Source organism: Brienomyrus brachyistius, chromosome 8 (genome assembly GCF_023856365.1).
Source record: "Brienomyrus brachyistius isolate T26 chromosome 8, BBRACH_0.4, whole genome shotgun sequence".
NCBI lineage: Eukaryota > Metazoa > Chordata > Actinopteri > Osteoglossiformes > Mormyridae > Brienomyrus > Brienomyrus brachyistius.
The window spans coordinates 20,061,202-20,080,201 of NC_064540.1; the positions used below are offsets into that span (position 1 = coordinate 20,061,202).

At 43.8% G+C, this 19,000-nt stretch overlaps 2 protein-coding genes across 5 annotated transcripts; both read left to right on the plus strand.

The window, feature by feature from the left end:
* Nucleotides 1-183: 183 nt before the first annotated feature.
* LOC125748093 (choline/ethanolaminephosphotransferase 1-like) lies at nucleotides 184-9,773 on the plus strand. Of its 4 annotated transcripts, none has more exons than XM_049023909.1 (9): nucleotides 184-478; nucleotides 2,562-2,944; nucleotides 3,188-3,335; nucleotides 4,265-4,406; nucleotides 4,590-4,674; nucleotides 5,548-5,679; nucleotides 6,844-7,002; nucleotides 7,273-7,398; nucleotides 7,905-9,773. In XM_049023909.1, exons 1-9 carry the CDS (start codon nucleotides 427-429, stop codon nucleotides 8,040-8,042), a joined length of 1,365 nt encoding a protein of 454 aa, XP_048879866.1. In that variant the 5' UTR covers nucleotides 184-426; the 3' UTR covers nucleotides 8,043-9,773. The 4 variants fall into 4 exon arrangements, with proteins under 4 accessions (XP_048879866.1, XP_048879869.1, XP_048879870.1 ...); XM_049023912.1 differs by lacking the exon at nucleotides 184-478 and adding an exon at nucleotides 485-2,389; XM_049023913.1 differs by lacking the exon at nucleotides 184-478 and adding an exon at nucleotides 485-1,477 and having other exon boundaries at nucleotides 2,258-2,944.
* Nucleotides 9,774-10,064: 291 nt separating this feature from the next.
* Nucleotides 10,065-18,011, plus strand: LOC125748094 (DNA damage-regulated autophagy modulator protein 2-like). Its single transcript, XM_049023914.1, has 8 exons — nucleotides 10,065-10,242; nucleotides 11,433-11,640; nucleotides 12,178-12,245; nucleotides 13,123-13,265; nucleotides 13,511-13,688; nucleotides 13,811-13,893; nucleotides 14,174-14,266; nucleotides 14,694-18,011. The coding sequence occupies exons 2-8, from the start codon at nucleotides 11,504-11,506 to the stop codon at nucleotides 14,805-14,807; spliced, it is 816 nt and encodes a 271-aa protein (XP_048879871.1). The 5' UTR covers nucleotides 10,065-10,242; nucleotides 11,433-11,503; the 3' UTR covers nucleotides 14,808-18,011.
* The last annotated feature ends 989 nt before the right edge of the window (nucleotides 18,012-19,000 follow it).

Below are 19,000 nucleotides of genomic sequence, written 5' to 3' on the forward strand. Positions count from 1 at the left end.
TTAATGAGCTCATCTTCTAGCTTGTAGTTATTAACTTGAAGAACCAGATCAGTACTTCACCTTTGCCTCAAACCACCAGCAAGTAAAGACAACGATAAATGTATGCGCAAGGAATTAATTACTAGACGCTTTTAATGACATGCAAATTATGCACCATGCTGTACCTTTACAATAAAATTCTTTGTGCGTCTGTTATCGGGCTGCAGAGAAAGACAACTGAGCCAAGTTCTGCATAAGCGGCTCTTTGTTAAATGTTTCTAGAAGTCTTAGCATCTGACCAGCGTGTAATCCTACGTTTACGAGTTGTGCTTTGCGGTGACCAACATCGCCGGTCATAAAAAGAACATTTGCGATTTAGTACACAAGGCGAAGAGGCAACTGGTAAGCTGGTAAACTGGGAAACATCTGCACGAGTAGATGGAGTAGATGGCTGCGTATCTCGCATCTAAAGATCTTCCAGCTCTTTACAAAGTGCAAGGTGGGACACTGAATGGTTTAATTTGTCTAACAATACACGACATGTACATTCTTATACACCTATAACTCCTACTTCTCAAATGCCAGAAAATCAATGAAGTTATTCTATGGACGATTCTCTGAACGCTGAACTACATATCCCAAGTTGCACTGTGCCTGCGTCAGCGTGTTGCTGGAGCATCAGTACTTTACAAATGACTGTACTAAAATAGGAAATGATGTATTCAGACTAAACCAAGTCGAAAAGAGACAAATGTTATGTTTTTAAACTAAAATATATCCGTTAGTATCCATACTGTGTGATACGTGTTATTCCCTCCTTGGTAGCTGGCAAGGAGGCATTCGTTATTTATGACAGTCTTTTCAGAATGTGCATCCCATCCGTACTGTACGCTGTTAGAAAGCGGTTCGTCGCCCGGTCTCCGTCACTTTACTGGTATCATGTAACCTCTATCTGGGGCGGACCGGTTCTGTGAGCATGTCCCCCTAAGCCGCCTCTGTTGGATCCCGAGCCGCAGTACTTCTCCCCTCCTCCCCAAGTCGCTTCGAGGGGGATGGGAGCGGGACGTTCTCGGAATGCGTTAGGGATTTTATTGCATGCAGTCTTAGCTCTTGGGTCTTAATACGTTGCTTTTTTTTTTTTTTGCTGTCATGCCATTCATGCCGAATAAGCGGTGAATTTGCAGAACCGACCCGGGCGAACGTCGTTCCCCGAGTCGTCGCGAGAGACGGAAGCGGCTGCGGGGCTTTTTCCTCTCCTCTCCCCCTCCCTTGGTAGTGTATGGGGTTGGGGCTGCAGTGCACGTTTGCGCTGCGAGTCTCGGGGCTGCTATCTCGGCCGAGACCGCTCCCCTTCTGAGCCACCGGCCCAGACGCAGCTGCCCGTGCAATATCCCGCCGATCCCCTCTTCAAAGCTCGGCTCGGCTTGGATCGGCTGCTCTGTACCGGCTGCGGAGAGACGCAGGCGATCAGCCCTGTGGCCTGTTTCCTAAGCAGAAGGTAAGGAAAACCGGATGCCACAGGGACATCACCTGCGCAATGAACATACATTTTATTTACACTTGCAGCCGCAGTTGAGTGTTGAATGGCTTCGTGTTTGCTTTCCCTGCAACACCAAACTGCTTGTTTTTAGTATTATTACTATTAACTGCAGCTTGGGAATCTAGGCTAGGTGTTAACTTCACTTTTTGAACCGCAGTTTTTATTGTCTTTTATAGGTAGCGTATGTGTGGCTACATTTCAGCAGCTCAGGGATGGAAGCTGTTAAACTGTTGCCATTAGGAGATGGCAGATGTATTGGTCGAACGGGTTCAGTGTATGTGTGTTTTCATGGTACATTTACAGGTTGTCTGAATTCAGAAATGAAAGTGCAGAGGAGCATTTTGATAATCGTCACATCCTTTTTTACACTTCTGCCTTGGTGTGACATGAAGGGCCCAGTCGTCAGTATACATGTTTATTGATTTTTATGTGGTTTGCTTTGTTCGTACTGAAAGGCGTACTGATATGCTTGCAGGGCATGGAATTTGAAGAGGCTTTTGAAGCATCACTTGGAAATATTCCTGTTTTGTTGCAAACCAACATAAAAGTGATAGTCAATTAAGCTTAAATCCTTGCTTTTAGAGAATAATGCCATCTTGGGCTGCTCCGGGTTCAGCTTGGTCAATTTAATTTTCCTCTGACCTACAGCCCAGGCCTGAATGTGTCTTATTGGAGGTTAGAACTGTGCCAATATTGAGAGCTGGTTACCATGGTGACATGCATCCCCCCCCACCACAGTAGTGTCAGAGCTCACCACCCCCTTCCACAACTCACCTCCTGTCAATCCTCCTACCCTACTCCATTCCATTTACCTTTACTGGCTGTCAGACCACTTTGTTGATGGACTCTCTCATTCAAAGCATCGTACAGGTGAGGAAACACTGCTTTCATTTGTGAGGAAAGATCTAGTGCCCCTGGTGTAGCTGGGATTAAGGACCAAACTCTATTATTGCGTTGGCCATGGGAACCAAGCCCACAACCCTCTAGATGTGGGCACAGATCCGTATTCTTTAGAGCCATATTTTTAATCCCGGTTCTGCAGGACTGAGCACGGCCTCGCGGTGGATTCCCAGTGCCCTGCCGGAGGGTAGGCTCCCGATGACCAGCCACCGTGGCCCCAGTGCCCGGGCAGGCTGGGCTGGGGGATGGGGCCCGGACACTAAGGGTGGTTCCTGGCTCCTGGGCAAGTTAACCAGGCTGCCGGCCCCGCCCCTGTCCCGTGCCCAGCTGAAGAGGCTGGAGGAGCACCGGTACAGCAGTGCGGGGCACTCCCTGCTGGAGCCCCTCATGCAGCACTACTGGGAGTGGCTGGTGGGCCGGGTCCCTGCATGGGTCGCCCCCAACCTCATCACCATCGTGGGCCTGCTGACCAACATCGCCACCACCCTGGTCCTGGTCTGCTACTGTCCCACTGCCACTGAGCAGGTAGGGGGCTGAACTACAGGACAGCTAGTTTTTCCTCAGACTATGGACACAGTTAGTGAGGTGAAAAAGGGACATCATTCTGGGAGGTACATGATGACATTTTGAGATACCTGTTCCATTAAGGGAGCGACAGGCAGCGTAATAAAAAACGATGCACATTGATGATGCTAGTTATTTTTTTTTAGAGATCTATATTCTGCTAAACTGTGGTCCTTGTGTTTTTTTCTCCTTTTCCCTCATCAGGCACCTCAGTGGACATACTTATTATGTGCAGGGGGCCTTTTCATCTACCAATCGTTGGACGCCATTGATGGGAAGCAGGCCCGGCGCACTGGCAGCAGCTCTCCACTTGGGGAGCTCTTTGACCATGGTTGTGACTCCCTGTCCACAGGTAGTCTCAACGTTTCTCCACCAATCACAATGGCAGACGTGTTTTAATTGGTACACATACTCATCTCTCCAGGCGGAGCTCCATGTGTTTGACTGAGAGAATACAACATAAAATAAATGACTGCGTGTTTTGCTTGTGTCCCAGTAATTAAGTAAGATATTAAAGCAAGTAACATCATCTGAGCCTTGTGGGGTGCTAAAAAACGAGTTCCCAGCCTCTGTGAGAAGTCTGTAATTTGTTTACTAAATTTTCTAGTTACATCACATATGTCTGTTACTGGAACTGGGTTTTGAAATTGTACCAAGTACAGTGTGTGTATTGAGAGCAGTTGTCTTTTGATGGGCACAAAGCTGTGACAGCAGAATGTATCTGCTGTGCATTGGCAAAATGAGCGTGTACAGTTTAAAAAAAAATCAAGAATTTGGATATGTTTGTACAGACAGAGTTAACTGAAATTCAAAAGATCATCACATACGCTTTATAGCTGAGATCCATGCGGTTAGTGTAAAGAATGAGGAAAGAAGAAAATGCTTATGATTAGGGCAATTGGCACTGAGATGTATGTGGTCCTGTAACTGTACTTTATAATTGTAAAGGTTTTAATATATAATGTATTATTTATGCACTCCGTGAAGCAGTCAGTGGATAGACAGTATGTTCAGTGGAAGGGAAGAGATGTGTTTCTTGTTTGACCAATAATCACAATAATCGTTCTGTAAATAGTGTGTCTAGCATTGCTTTGGTGTATCATTATGATCTGTCTGTGTTTTCTTCCAGGAGAGTAAATATTAGCACTTTTATTCCAGTTTGTCTGTTCCTATTAGAGTTTGTGGAGTGTAAATAAAATCTTTTCCGGCCCTTTGAGGATCAGACTGGACGCCACTGGACTGTGTGCCTCTGACGATTCCCTGTGCATTTCTCTCCTGTAGTGTTTGTGGTCCTTGGCACCTGTCTTGCCCTCCAGCTGGGCACCCACCCTGACTGGATGTTCTTCTGTTGCTTTGCTGGCATGTTCCTCTTCTACTGTGCCCACTGGCAGACCTATGTCTCTGGGGTCCTGCGCTTCGGCCTGTGAGTAACCTGCAGGGGTGGTTTCGGTGAGGTCAGGTGATGTTCAACGTGTATTTCAAATGGCCAGAGAAACCGAGGAGGACTAGGTATCCCAGAATCCCTGAAAGTTTCTTCTCCGGAATGTCCAGGTGACAGGACAGGTGGGAGGTGCTTATTGGTGTCCCTGCTCTGCCCCCCTCACAGGATTGACGTGACTGAGGTGCAGGTCCTCATCATTGTCATGCATCTCCTGGCCGCGATTGGTGGACATGCTTTCTGGCAAGCTCCGGTGATTACATCCTTGCCTTTCTTTACTCGCACATCGGTGATGTCCACTATCCAAAATTTAATCGAGCACTCGCTCGATCTCTGTGCATGGACTGTAAAGTCATTCATCCATCCATTTTCCAAACCGCTTATCCTACTGGGTCGCGGGGGTTCCGGAGCCTATCCCGGAAGCAATGGGCACGAGGCAGGGAACAACCCAGGATGAGGGGCCAGCCCATCGCAGGGCAAACTCACACACCATTCACTCACACATGCACACCTACGGGCAATTTAGTAACTCCAATTAGCCTCAGCATGTTTTTGGACTGTTGGGGGAAACCGCAGTACCCGGAGGAAACCCCACGACGACATGGGGAGAACATGCAAACTCCACACACATATGACCCAGGCGGAGACTCGAACCCGGGTCCCAGAGGTGTGAGGCAACAGCACTAACCACTGTTATTATTTGTTAAATGTTAATTTTGATCTGTATGACAACTCTTACCTCAGTTTGAATTCGCAAAATCCACATGCATTAACGCAATCATGCCTTTTCCCCTGGGATCAGTGAAGTCCATCTTAATCTTAGTTAAAACTTCAAAATGTTCTCTCCTGGTGATTTTATATAATTTGATGATACATTCTTCAAACTATAGTGTTGTTCATGGAGCAGTGAAATGATCACCATGTTAAACATCTGTATAATGAATTTATTTCCCTTATTAAGAACTGCATATTTCTGGGTACTGTAGCTGCAAGTGACCTAGCATAAAATGTCCAGCAGTCCCTCTGAATCAATCACAACCATTACATTATTGCAGTTCTCACAAGTGTGGTTTGTTTTATTGAAAGCCCCACTGTAGTTGGACCTATATTCCCTCTTTCGGTACAGATTCCCGTGGTAAACATCCCAATGAAGATCGTGCCCGCCCTCTGCACCTTGGCGGGGTCCATCCTCACCTGCGCCAGCTACTTTCGCGTCATCTTCACTGGCGGCGTTGGGAAAAACGGCTCCACTATTGCAGTGAGTACAGCTATAAAGATGCGAGAGCCTTGACCGTTTGGGTGGACTCGCACTAGGCGATCTGTACCGTGCCTGAGCACGTTTGACCCCCGAAGTGTAGTTCGTTTGACTTGTGTGTCCGATTTTAATACTATGAATATATACATTTATACATGTCATTAATATTTTTAAATTAGTAAACACAAATGCAAACATACATTACGTACTGTTCCACCTCGTTTGCACATCTTGTTTTAAGCGTTTTTGAGGCATTTTACAGTTCAGTATGAATATCTTCCAAGCAAGGATCGCTGTGATTGATTCAGAGGGACTGCTGGACATTTTATGCTGGGTCACTTGCAGCTACAGTACCCTGAAATATGCAAGTGGCAAGTGCTGAAAATGCCCCACAATTTTTTTCTGGCAACAGCGTCACTTACACTTCGAAGCGATAGCAGCCTCTCCTGTATCACCAGCTGCAGCGAGTAGCAAAACTGCCCAAGCCAGCGACTCCCAAATCATCCATTGCTTTTTTTTTGCCTCGCACAATTGCGTGCACTTTGTTTAGGGAGATTTTTTTGCGAAAACATTACTCCCACCTCTCAAACCTTTGTTTTTACAAAGATTACAAATTGCTGTGGTACTAGTTGTTGTTAAAAGCGTAAAATACTTCCAGGTCATCACTCTCTTAAATGATTTTGTGCTGCAAGGGTATGTGCATGACGTCACACAACAGCTGGAAGTCACTCCGCTCACACCTACTGAGGGGCAGACACATCTAAATTGGCTAGAGCTGCCGTGCCATTGATTGTACAAATAGATTTAACAAGAACTGCGGAAAAATTAAATAAGTAAGTATCCGATGTGCATCGGTCATATATAGCTGCTGCTCAGTCCGTCTAATATGTCTGGATTGGTGCCGATACCGATCCAGTATCGGATTGGTGCATCTCTAGTGAGTACACCTAAAAAGACTAATCACCACTTGAAGGAATCACAAAATGTGGTGGCAAGGTGTGGTTTGGATTAGGACTGAATGGTGCATGGGAGGCTTAGATAGCTGAACTAGGGACAGGGACTGTGTACCAGATACTGTTGTTGATCCTTGAGTGTGTTTTCTTTCTATTTGCCTGTTTTTTTTTTACTTTTCCTCTGATTGGATGTATGTGCTCCGGTCCACTACAGGGCACGAGTGTCCTTTCCCCCATCCTTCACATTGGCTCCGTCATCATGCTGGCTGTGATGATCCATAAGAAATCGTCGGTCCGTCTGTTTGAGAAGCACCCCTGTCTGTACGTGCTGGCCTTTGGCTTTGCATCTGCCAAGATCACAAACAAGCTGGTGGTGAGTTCGCTGGCTTCCATGCTTCAGGGGTTTTCTTTGTTCTCTGTGTTCCATGATCAAGAGCCGCTGACTTGTAGCTGAAGGCCCTACATACTTCCCATCTCTTTCCACAATATGATGTCACCTGAGCCCCAATTGTTGATCTCTTTTTCCTCCTGGAATGGTCAAGGACAGCTATTTGAACATGTAGAGCTATGTGGTCAGGGCATGGCCAGCAGCCCAACTGCACTGAGATACGAGTTTGCATACCAACCAGTGTCCTATCTGCAGGTGGCCCACATGACCAAGAGCGAGATGCATCTCCATGACGTGGCTCTGCTGGGTCCGGGCCTGCTCTTCCTGGATCAGTACTTCAGCAGTTTCATTGACGAATACTTGGTCCTTTGGATTGCGCTGGTGAGTCAGCTTCCATTTCTGTGAAAAGTCTTCAGGCAGGCTTGAATAATTAAGGGTGAAACCTAGTCACTAGAACCTGATAGTACATTTATTCAATTCATAATTATAGGTTTTCTTTCATTTATTGTTTTGGCATGTGCTTTTATGTAGACATGTGTATGTATATACTAAGGCAGTTAAACAGAGTATGTCAAAGTACTGTATTTAGACGCAAACATGCAGCATCACTGTAATGTACCCTTTCGCATGACACGATGAATGTGTTTAATGTAGGTCAATCTGAGTACCGAGCCAGTGATCTGTTGAAATCAGTCAGATATTTTCTGAATTGAATAGCTGGAAATTCAAGCATTATGGCTGCATTATTACTGTAAAGAGTAATTCTGATATTGTCATGCTTTAGATTACAAATTGTTACGGTGACAGTCATGTATGATGCCTTAATTACAGTGGTTCTGATATTATGTGCAAGATATTATTGTGAATAAAATGTTCCTCTTCTGCAGGTCCTCTCAGGCTTTGATCTGGCACGATACTGCGTCAGTGTCTGCAATCAGATCGCATCCCACCTGAACATTTCTGTGTTCAGGATTAGGCCCCGGACCCCTCAATGCTCACAGCTGATCGCTGCTTCCCGTTCGTGACTGTAACTTCCCCCTGCCACCCGTCAGGGGCAAACTCTCTTATTTCCAGGGAGAAGAAAGCAAGTACAGAGGTATTACTGGAGGAAGTCCTGACTTCCACGGTGAAAGTCAGCAGATGAATAACACGTTGCTTCAACTCGTCTGACCAGTTGTATTTGTTTTATGTAGCCATACAGTCGGGCACCAGGGCAAAGGCCAATTCCAAATATCACTTTCTCATGTCTTATGCACTGGTGCATGTTTGCGTGACACACATTAAATGCATCCCCAAACACCCAAATGCAGTAGGTGGTTTGAACAAGGTCTTAAAAACACAAATCTTGACTTTCAAGTATAATTTTAACAGTCAGGTTGTTTCTCATTTACTTGGGTATTAAACTACAGTCAGTTTTAGATTCCTGTCTGTTCAGGTGTTACTGGGTTTTAGGGAAATACCCCCCCACACACACACACACACACACAAAACACTGACACACCAGCGACAGTTCAATATGAGTAGCTTAGTTTGTCTGTTTGTACAAGAATATGCTTTGTGTGTCTTACCTGGGTAGAAAACCTTTTGGACCAAAATCTTAGCAAACCTTTTCGCCAAGACAAACTGGAGGACCTGCACAAGAAAGGCATGTAAAATGGTACTCAGTTTCAATTAGTGTCAATACCGATGTTGCTAGATGTGTTTTATTTCAAACAACCAGCTTCAGGATACGTGAGAACCAATTTGAATCCGTTTTATGTGAAGTTTCCTTATGGAAGGTGATTCACTGCTGATTTCCGTGTGCAGGTTTGCCGTATATAGCCTGTTGATCAGTATTAACAGCTCGAGACCCATTTTAAGTTTTCAGTGTTTTAACACTACCCAAATATATTTTGTCTTCTTTTTTGTGTTTATGATGTTAACAAGACATCTAATCCAGTTTAAAATTGAAGGCTCGTCTTAAATGACTTTTCATGGAAAATGAACTGGTATTTGTTGAATCTAACGTAAAAAGTGTTGCTTTGTTAATGTTAAATGACCTTTCTCGAGTCAGCTGTAACTGTCCAGTAGTTTTTCTAAAAGAAAACTGCCTTAACGTTGATACTGAATTTGAAATCTTGTTTAATACCACAGTTGTACTACCTTTTGCATGTGTTTACAGAAATGTTCACTGACAGAGCGGCTGAATGCCGCGTTTTGGCACAAACTAGTTTATTGTAAGATACATAGTCCCTTTCACCTTGGCTTCGGTTGTTGATTAATTATTTCCGAGTAATAAGAACAACTAATTGTCATTCAGGGTGTAATTTGTCTGTCTCGCTCATCCTTAAATTCACAGCCGGAAACGTGCGGTGACATTACAAGAATGATGAATACTCGTTATTTTGCACAAAACTTCTGCTTCAACTCCATCTACCATTTTTAGTCTTTGGAAAGCTGTTAAACTATTTTGTTAACGTACAATGCAATGGGAACATGTTTCCAATGACAACGTATGAATGTTCTACCATTTCGCGTTTGTGTGCATAATATACTGAGGAAATATATTAAACGTACTTAACGTGCGGCAAAAATAACAGCTGGTTTTGGTTCCTGAGTGCAGACGTAAAACGTCTTTTGGGAAAAAAATGCATATTTTTTCTTGCTTTTATCTTCTAAAACAGTTTCTGTGTACGGTTTTGAAAACGTTGTTTTTCAATTTTAGTGTAAACTTTCTATTTAGAAACATTTAATTATTAAAGTTGTATGTAAAACTACGTTTTGACATGCTTCTGTGCTTTAACATACTTTTAATGTAAATAAGTGTTGATATTTAACCGGGCTATAGCTAGTAAAAAATGCCATTTTTTTATCATGACATTTTCACATGTTCAGCGCTACAAAAATTCTGTTTATCACAAGTTTACATTTTTAAATGTGACTGGCTTACAGCTGTGTTTTGTTAGCTTATACTGTTAAAAATAGAGGGTATATACTGAATATGACCCCATCACCGCCGGCTGTAGGACCCGTCGCTTTACAGCGAACTCCGTATGGAAATGAGCGCGGCGCAGAGCATGCCGGGTAAAGTTTCCGGAAGCGACGAACCGGACCCGAGTCCCGTCGGAGTTTGCCCAGTTTGCCCGGACGGGACGGGACGCCAAAGGTAGCCGGGCCACCCGAAGCTGCGCCCTCACCCTCCGTCGTGAAGTCATGGTAGCCTAAATCGGCCTACGCCAAGCAAAGGTGAAATGGGGTTTTTATTTTACATTAATATTTAATTTTCATTCGTACATAGCTGCGGCACGTCCACATCGTTTCCCCCGTCGCCCATTCTTTTGCGTTTCGTGTTCATCGATATTTTGTAAAAGTTATAATGCAGGTATTTTCTTTTCTGATTCTTCTGTAACTGTTCTGTAACGACGCGGTGCTTCTCACTTACCTGCCCTGACTAGGTGACAGCTCTTTACCTGCGCAAAAGCACTTTCGCCATAGACCCTTTTGAAGGTGTTTTATTTCGTTTGCAGTTTTATATCTGGTTCAGTATTAAAATAGTACCTGTTAATGAATCATATATGAATTTTAATTAACCAGTGTGAATGAACACGCCTAACTGATTAACGCGGAGACTAAGTGTGACGTAGTATGTGTCACTCAGCGACAGTACGAACTTATTTATTGATGAGTTCTATTATTCACTGTTCGGCCATATTCTGTCTGTTTTAATTGTAATTTTGTGCCCAGTCGTCACTTTGTGAATATTATTCAAATGAATAGCAAAAGTGTTATCTAGGCCAGGGATATCCTATCTCAGTTATTTTATTTCCTTCCATTAAAAGATAAGATTCCGGCAGATTGCTTCAAAAATAAATCCAATATGTTTCCCCCGTTTCTCACTGTCTTCTGCTAGCTGTACTAACACTTCTGGCTCGCTGTGATGTCGAAGGTCTGCGTTTGAAAGTAATCCGTGAACACACTTATTCTTTTGTATGCCCTGATGTATTGTAACATATAAGGTATTAGAGAATAGCATAAGGGTGTAATATGGAAATCGGTAATACGAAAAATATCTGACTTGCATAGCGGAACCTCAGTGGAAAGATGGAAAACGAATGGGTTTTTTCCCCCCTTTTGGTGATCACGGGACAAGTGTTATTCAGATGTTTCTTGAATAAGAAGGAACTGAGAATGAAAGTGACTTTGAAAATGCTCATTTAGGAAATATGCTGAAAAAAATCCACTAAACCAATTTCTCAGCTGTCAGTCAGATCACATTTCAGTTAATCCTCTTTTTTTAACATGGAACTTAAAAAAGGCAGAAAGCTGAATAAGTGTGAGAATAAATAATTCAAACATGGTAAAACATGTGTGGAAGATGTACAGGAAAATGACCACCGAATCTCTGAAACAAATTTGTCTTGTCTGTTGCCCTCCAGAGACAGCCACTGAAGAAGGCCACTCTTCCGCCCTTGGTACAGATAGTGCACGCCCCCCTCCTCTTCCCCAGATGGGTATGTGGTGGTTCCAGCAAGGCATGTGTGCCCTGCCCACGGCTCTGGTGTTGTGGACATCTGCGACGTTCATCTTTGCCTACATCACAGCTGTGGTGCTTAATCACGTGGACCCACTGGTACCATACATCAGGTATATGTTGCTATTTCCAAATCACTGATTAATTTTTGCCTGCAAATAGCAAGCAGTGTTACTTTCCACCAAAAGGTTCATTACAGCTAAAATATAGTGGGTTCCTGCGTTAGAGTAAAAGGTATTGTTTAAGTGGGATGTGTAAAATTGTATGATCTACACTGTCAGAAGAAAGAGTAACAATTTGTACCTTTACTTGTCATCGGGGCTGTATCCCCAAAGATCTGCCAATTGTACCCTTAACTGTAAGTAATTGTACTGCTTATGGTATGGAAATGGACTCTGAACATTTTTATACCCTCAGGGGTACATTATTGTTGTTTGTACCTTGGGGATGTTCCTCAGAGTCTATTTCTGTACCCTAAATTAGACTAAAAGGTACATTTACCTACAGCTAGTATAAAATTTGCACACCCTTGAGGTACAGACCGGTACTCTTTTTTTCTGACAGTATATGTTCTGGAGTCGATAGGAACAGGGGTGTAAATGGGACAGTAATGTGTTCTTTGACGAGTGGCCGTCCTTCATGGTTCTCAGTGACACGGGGACAGTGGCTCCTGAGCGCTGCGTGTTCGGAATAATGCTGGACATCTCCTCCTTTCTCGGTATGTCAGCCTGTCCTCTCCTCTCTCCTGCTGACCTACGATAGCATACGGCTGGGGTCGCTGGGGACCCCAGCCCTTCGTCATGTCTCATGGGTGGCATAAAAGCTTACCTGGTGCTACAGGTGTGAATAGATGCCTGATTAGTGGACCAGGGCTCATCCACTCCAGTTTAAGCCGTAGAAAGCTTTGCTCTTAAAGATGCAGACAAGCTGAAATGACGGCATTTTTATGCTTGTAGCTTGTTTATAAACTGTGTGCTCTCTCTCATTAACCTTAAAAATGTGTTGAGGCTTCATAGGTGTGAAATATTCCCCATTGCTGTATGAATTAATGTACAGGCACTCCCCGGGTTACGATGGGGTTACATCCTGATAAACGTGTCGTGAAGTGAAAATGCATTTTAATACAGTACACCTAACCTAACAAACATCATAGCCTACCTTAGCCTACCGTAAAAATGATTAGAACACTTGCATTAGCCTACAGTTGGGCAAATTCATTAACACAAAGCCTATTTTGTAATAAAGTGTTGGATACCTCATGTAATTTATTGAATAATGTACTGAACGTGTAAGACAGAATGGAACTGGGATACCCATCGTAAAGTTGAAATATTGTGACATGAACCATCATAACCCAGGGAGCGTCCGTAGTATTTTCCTATAATAACAGCAGTGGTTAAATGCTTACATATGGATGAATTTATCCAAACATAACTGTTTCACTGTATGACAATGTATGTGACAGCAAGAATGATGTAATCGGAAAACACTTCTGACCGATGTACCATAAGAATCTATAGAAGTAATTTCTGTAGCCAGTCCAGTGCCAATCATGCTCCACTTGCTGCCCTTCCCCTTTTCCACTGCACCTGTAGGCATCGCCACCATTTATGTCCGGTACAAGCAGGTGCAGGCCCTGGTGGACCAGGAGGAGTCCACACTGCATATTCTCAATCAGGTCGGCCTGGTTCTGGGCTGGCTCAGCTCTTTTGGGATGTGCGTCGTCGCCAACTTTCAGGCATGTTCCACCCTCCCTGCTGTACAAATACACATGCCTCTCCTCTTGTGACATCACTGGTTATGCCCCGCCTCGTATCATGTAAATATGGGGTACTATCGCTGCCTGTCAACATTGTTATGATGATTTAACTGGCTTGCTTATTCTTTTGTTCATCAGTATAATTGGTGGAATGTTGGATGTGTCTACTCTCCACACTGCTTCCCAGTGACACTGCTCTCCTCTCCTCTCCCTGTCGATTACAGAAAACCACTTTGTTTTCCATGCACTTGGTGGGGGCAGTGTTGACCTTTGGCATTGGGGCGCTCTACATCCTGGTGCAGACGCTGCTGTCTTACCGCATGCAGCCACGGCTGCACGGGAAGGGGATCTTCTGGGTGCGGCTGGTAGTGGGAATCTGGACCATCACCAGCATCATCAGCAGTATCTGCAGCAGTGTGCCATGTGATGAGTCAAACTGGTGGGGGGGGGGTGGGGGGGGTATGGAGGAAGCGGGACGGTCAGGTTCAATGTTGCTATGGTCCTTGACTTCTGACCTTTGCCAGTGTTCGTGTCATCGGTCATCATGTACAGCAGTTTGCCTGGAGTGAACGTCGAGAAAAAGCTGCACTGGATTCCAGGGGAAACAGTGAGTGTGTATGTGTGTGTGTGCTTGCTGCTGTGTACACCTCATTGTTTTCCCTATAAATAATTTATACTGGATTTACTTTGGGTAAGGTATGGACTTTCTCTCTGGTACAGCTGCAGGCCACACCAGTCTCTTGTAGTCTCTAGTGTGTATGGTGTATAATGTCTCTTGTATTGTAACCTCATCTACTTTTTAATCTAGTTCCTGAACCTTTGTGCCAAAGTGTATGAGTGTATGTCTGTTCCTGCGACAGTAGCAGCCCACTCTCTCTGACCGACAGGGTTATACTCCTCACATCGTCAGCACCATCTCTGAGTGGTCCTTGGCATTCTCCTTTATCAGCTTCTTCCTCACCTACATCCGAGACTTTCAGGTAAGAGGGGCAAGGGCAGGGCCAGAGTGGTCGTATGGCAATGGCCCCTGTTGTTAATCCTGGGGAAACAATGCATGAATTAGGCACTCAAAATGATCCTCTTCCTGGCTTTGGTGAGCCATTGGCTTGGTAGCTTCATCACATGATTGTGGTGTCAGTCAGGTCTCACATAATGGACGTTTTGTAGTGGGATTGTGGGTGAAAAAAAAGGAGATGAAATCGTGCTCAAGTCCAGATGTGTAAATGGGATAAACGGGAAACTTTGAGCTGTACATCAGCCACTTAAGAATAATTAGATTGTTTCCAGAATATCGGTTTCCAGACCCTCATGTCCCCCTTGTGGGAGCAGAGTTAACTGGTGAGACAGTAGCTGATGGTCAGCAATTAAAAGGGTCAGATTACAACAGAGATCAAACTTTATTTCTAGAAAATTACACTGCGGGCGGAAGCAACCCTGCTTAGCCTCCACCTGCATGACACCCCACACTACGACGACCTGAGCCATGGGGAACGATCGCCACTGCTTGCCGGCAGCATGTGAGAACATCGCTCCCTAGTGGTGTGGAGGTCCTGCACTGGGGACCCATTTTAAGCCTATGGGCATCATCAGAAGAGGCTGTAAAAATCCTCCTGGACTTCATGACAGTGTTACATGTGGCCTGACAAAAGTTGATATAAGATCCTGATTTATTATTTTTCTTTTTACTTGATTTTAGGAAAATCACAGCAACTTAAAGATCTAGCTTGAAAAATTAATCAAATAGTACATACCCTATAGCAATGTTTCTCAACCTGGTCCTTGCTCAGTGTGGACAGTCTGGCAGAGAGCTGGGAATAAGCAAAAATGTGGACCATCTGGGAGGGAGCAAAAATGTGGACAGCCTGAGAGGGAGCAAAAAATGTGGATTGTCTAGGGATCCCAGAGGACTGGTATAGGAAACACTGCTCTATAGCATTAAATACATCTGACAAACTCATTTGTGTGCTAACAGACCGGACCCAGCAGTTCACTCATTTCCCATCACACTCTACACCAGGCTGCTGTTTATTGGTCATGTGACCTGGGGGTGGGGGTGTTCCACAAAGCAGTATTTCTGAAATATCTGGGTTAACTTAAGGTAGAAGTCATGATTGTAAAATAGAAATTTAGGTAAGGAGCATTCCTATTGGACAATTCTATCTTAAATTATCTAGCTATTTGAGAAATCCTGTTTATGGGGAATTTGTTTAACCTGACATGAACCACAAGCAGGCTTATTGCAAGAAGTCACATGGGGTTGTGCGTATGGAGTGACACGATTGCTAAATGCTGTTCTCTGTTGAAGTTTCAGTCTTTGGGTTCTTTAGTTCCTTCTATCTTGAATATGCTAGGATTTTTGCTGCAGTTCTGAAATCTTGCATCTTTCTGGAGAAGTTTTTGGAGCACAAAGCTACTGACAGACCGTTGTGTTGAAAGTCCTTGACCTTTGAACCTTATTAGTTTTTGTGTCAAATTCGCAGACACCTTTTTTTGTGATCGGTTGTTACAACTGTTACACAAGGATGGGGAGGCAACGGCAGAACAGTTCATAAATGTCATAGAAGAGGATAACAAAGTGAATACTGTGAAAGAGCAGCCGCAGATTTGCATTCTGTGATTTCTTAGCTGCGGTTTCTGTCGTATCCCATAATTCCAGCCATTTTCTTCTCCACAACCGCACTCATTGAACATGAGAGGAGCTCAAACGCCTCTTCTTCTACTGCATGTTTCACTTTATCTGTCGAGTGTTTGTGCCTTGGAACGAAAAGTGAGATGTAAGAGATCTTGTGAGAGGTTTCTGGGACTCAGGTGCAAGCTTCTATTCCAGTGAACTCAACACTGCGTTTAAACTGAGATACATGCCGCCCCCAGGTTAAGTCTGTTTTTAAATCGAATTTGTAGGTAAATCAGAACAATATTGTATGCGGTTAAAATTGTATAGTATTAATAACTACATACGGTACAGTACTGTACCTCACTGTTACTGTACTGTACTGTGCCGACGAACCACTGATGCCATGCAATGTTTTCACAAGTATCTCAAAGTACTGCACAAATTTTTAATATAACAGGCTTTATGGCAGTCCATTCATAAGTACGAGTTGTCTGTCCCATTGAAACAGATACTCATTCACCACACAGCGCTGTAGTGGCACATCTCAGTACAAGTATCAGCTCCTCCATGATGTTCAAGCTATCTTCTACCAGGATGAGGATTCTGGTCTGAAAGAACAGCAGCTACTGCCCTGTCTTTGTTCAGGTAGTTTCTTGATGATGTCCAAGAATTGAATTCCACCTTGTTATCAGAGTTAACAAGTTTGTGCTCAAGCAAGTGTCGACGCAGCCATTTCAAGGCGGTTGTGGCGACTGTGTAATGATGGAAATGCGAAACAGGACGGCTGGCAGAACCGACCACATGACTGAAACTTTAGCTTAAACCCATCAGTCATGACAAGTCACAAAACAAGCATGCGAGTCCCATTCGAGTTGGCTGCGGTTAGCCAAGACAGTATCGCTTGCGTTGTCATACACATATGCTGTGGCTTTACCGTTTAATGCCTACCGCTGAGTACCTGTAGAAGGCCATTGGCTAGGTCTTCAGCGGTATGCCTCTCTGGCTTTGCCCTCGTTTGTGTAACCGCATTTCTCATTCCCCAATTGACATTATAATGGCTTGTAATGGTGACATGATTCAGTAGTGAGTGCAGTCCATAAATCGGTAGCCAGAGATTTTTAACATTTGACAGCTGATTGGAGCTGAGCAGCGCTATCCTCGTATAATTTCTTGAGTCTTTAGGTTTTAGTTCTTAAGGATGGAACTGTGAATCCAGGTTTGAGAAATAGCATTACATTTCTTTGCCTTCCACAAAGCTGACTAGAAGCAGATGCTTTGCAACCAATTTGTGTGATAAGGGTAGGTGTTTGCTCTGCACGTGTGTGGAATCACAGTGACAGGGCCTGGGGACAAAGCCGCCCTTTCACTGCTGAATACTGTTAGGAGGCTTTATGGAGCATGGTTTTGGGGAAACAGTTATTTACCACTTTTGAACAACAGATTTAGCACTGTAGAACTGTCACATCATGCCCTGACAATAGTGATCAATACAGCTTATTTTCGTGGTTTAATTTTTGGGGACAGCATAATGCCTTACACATAGCCTACATTGCCCCCTGGTGTACTGGGTGTGTTTACATTGAGCTTCAGAAAGAACGGATAAACCAGAACTAATTATATTGCTGGTAAATATTTTCAAATATTAAGACTGATTTTATACAAAACGTTCTTTAATATCCAAGTTAACAGTGCCGACACATCCCTTATTTATAACCAGCTCCTAAGTCACTGAATCACATGTACCACTAGAGGGCACCAGAGTTAATAGCAAAACATCAAGTTTTGGGGTACTGGTTCTTCTGTAACTGGTGCAGGCAGAAACAGTAGTTGCTTACAAAGAGGGCTTGATCTTCTTCCACACAGAAAAACTGACATGTCAACAGCTGCAACGTACCTTGATTACAGACTTACCTCAGATTTACTTCAGAATGACAAGTTATTCTTAAAAAGATAAATTTAGTAGTTCTTCAAATAAAATGTTTCTCTGATTACAATACTGGCATACTGAATTTTGTATTGGATATTCATCTGTCATTTTTATCATCTATTATACCATTTTGTTTGTTGACTGTACCATTTGTTAAAATAAACTTTTACTTTTTTAAAATAAACTGACTGCAAATTATTTTAACCACTATAAGCATTTACTCTCACCACAGATTGCAATATTCCTGCAGTTACTGAATCAGAAAAGCAGGAGGGACATTCAGGAAATTTCATGCATGGCGTACTGTGTGGGATGGGGGCACATTAAGCCCCCCCCCCCCCCCATTTGATCTCTGTACCCTATCAGCCCATGTCTGGTTAAACCCGGAGTTACTGTACTGGTAGCCCACATGTTTAGTGGTTGAACAAAAACTGACAAACACAGCACAGTTTATGTTGCTGATCACGTGGTCAAGCTAGCATCCTTACTGTTTTAGCGCTTATGTTTATAACTTCAAACGAAAAGCACCATTTGGATTGTCAGACACAAGCGCACGCACTCAGCTGAGCAGCGTATAGCGTTACCAGAGATCAGCAGGAAGTGAACCCGAGAACAGGCACCCTGGCACGTCCTATCACTGCAGGCATCAGCAAGCTGCGGCCGGCTTTTAACGAAAACAAACCAATATGCACACCCAAACAGCACAGGCAAGATACCACAGGCAACTAGTTGACGTTTACTCTATAAGCAAACTTTAACAAATTGAATTCATTTTTAAGCTTCCCAGCCAAAACAAAAAAAAAAGTTTTAAAAGCATTCTGTGAAATACCTAGTTCTGTGAATGACAGAAGTCATCGACTGCCAACCTAAGGAAATGATGTGCACCAAGTATGCACACCTGGGGCCTGCATCAAGAAGCTTGATTTCTTGCTCATCTGGAAGATTCGTCAGATTTAAGGTACTACAGTTTAAATGGACTTAAAATCTTAATTTGCTTGTGTTCAGCCCAGACCACCTTAAATCTGACAGGTTATCCAGCTACGCGAGAAATCTAGCTTCGTGATAACAGACCGTCTGTGGTGGGTGATTGCTTCCCACTTCCTGTTCTATCAACTGACTGCTAAGAACATCCTGGTGATACCTTACACTATATGACGTACAACACACAGAACC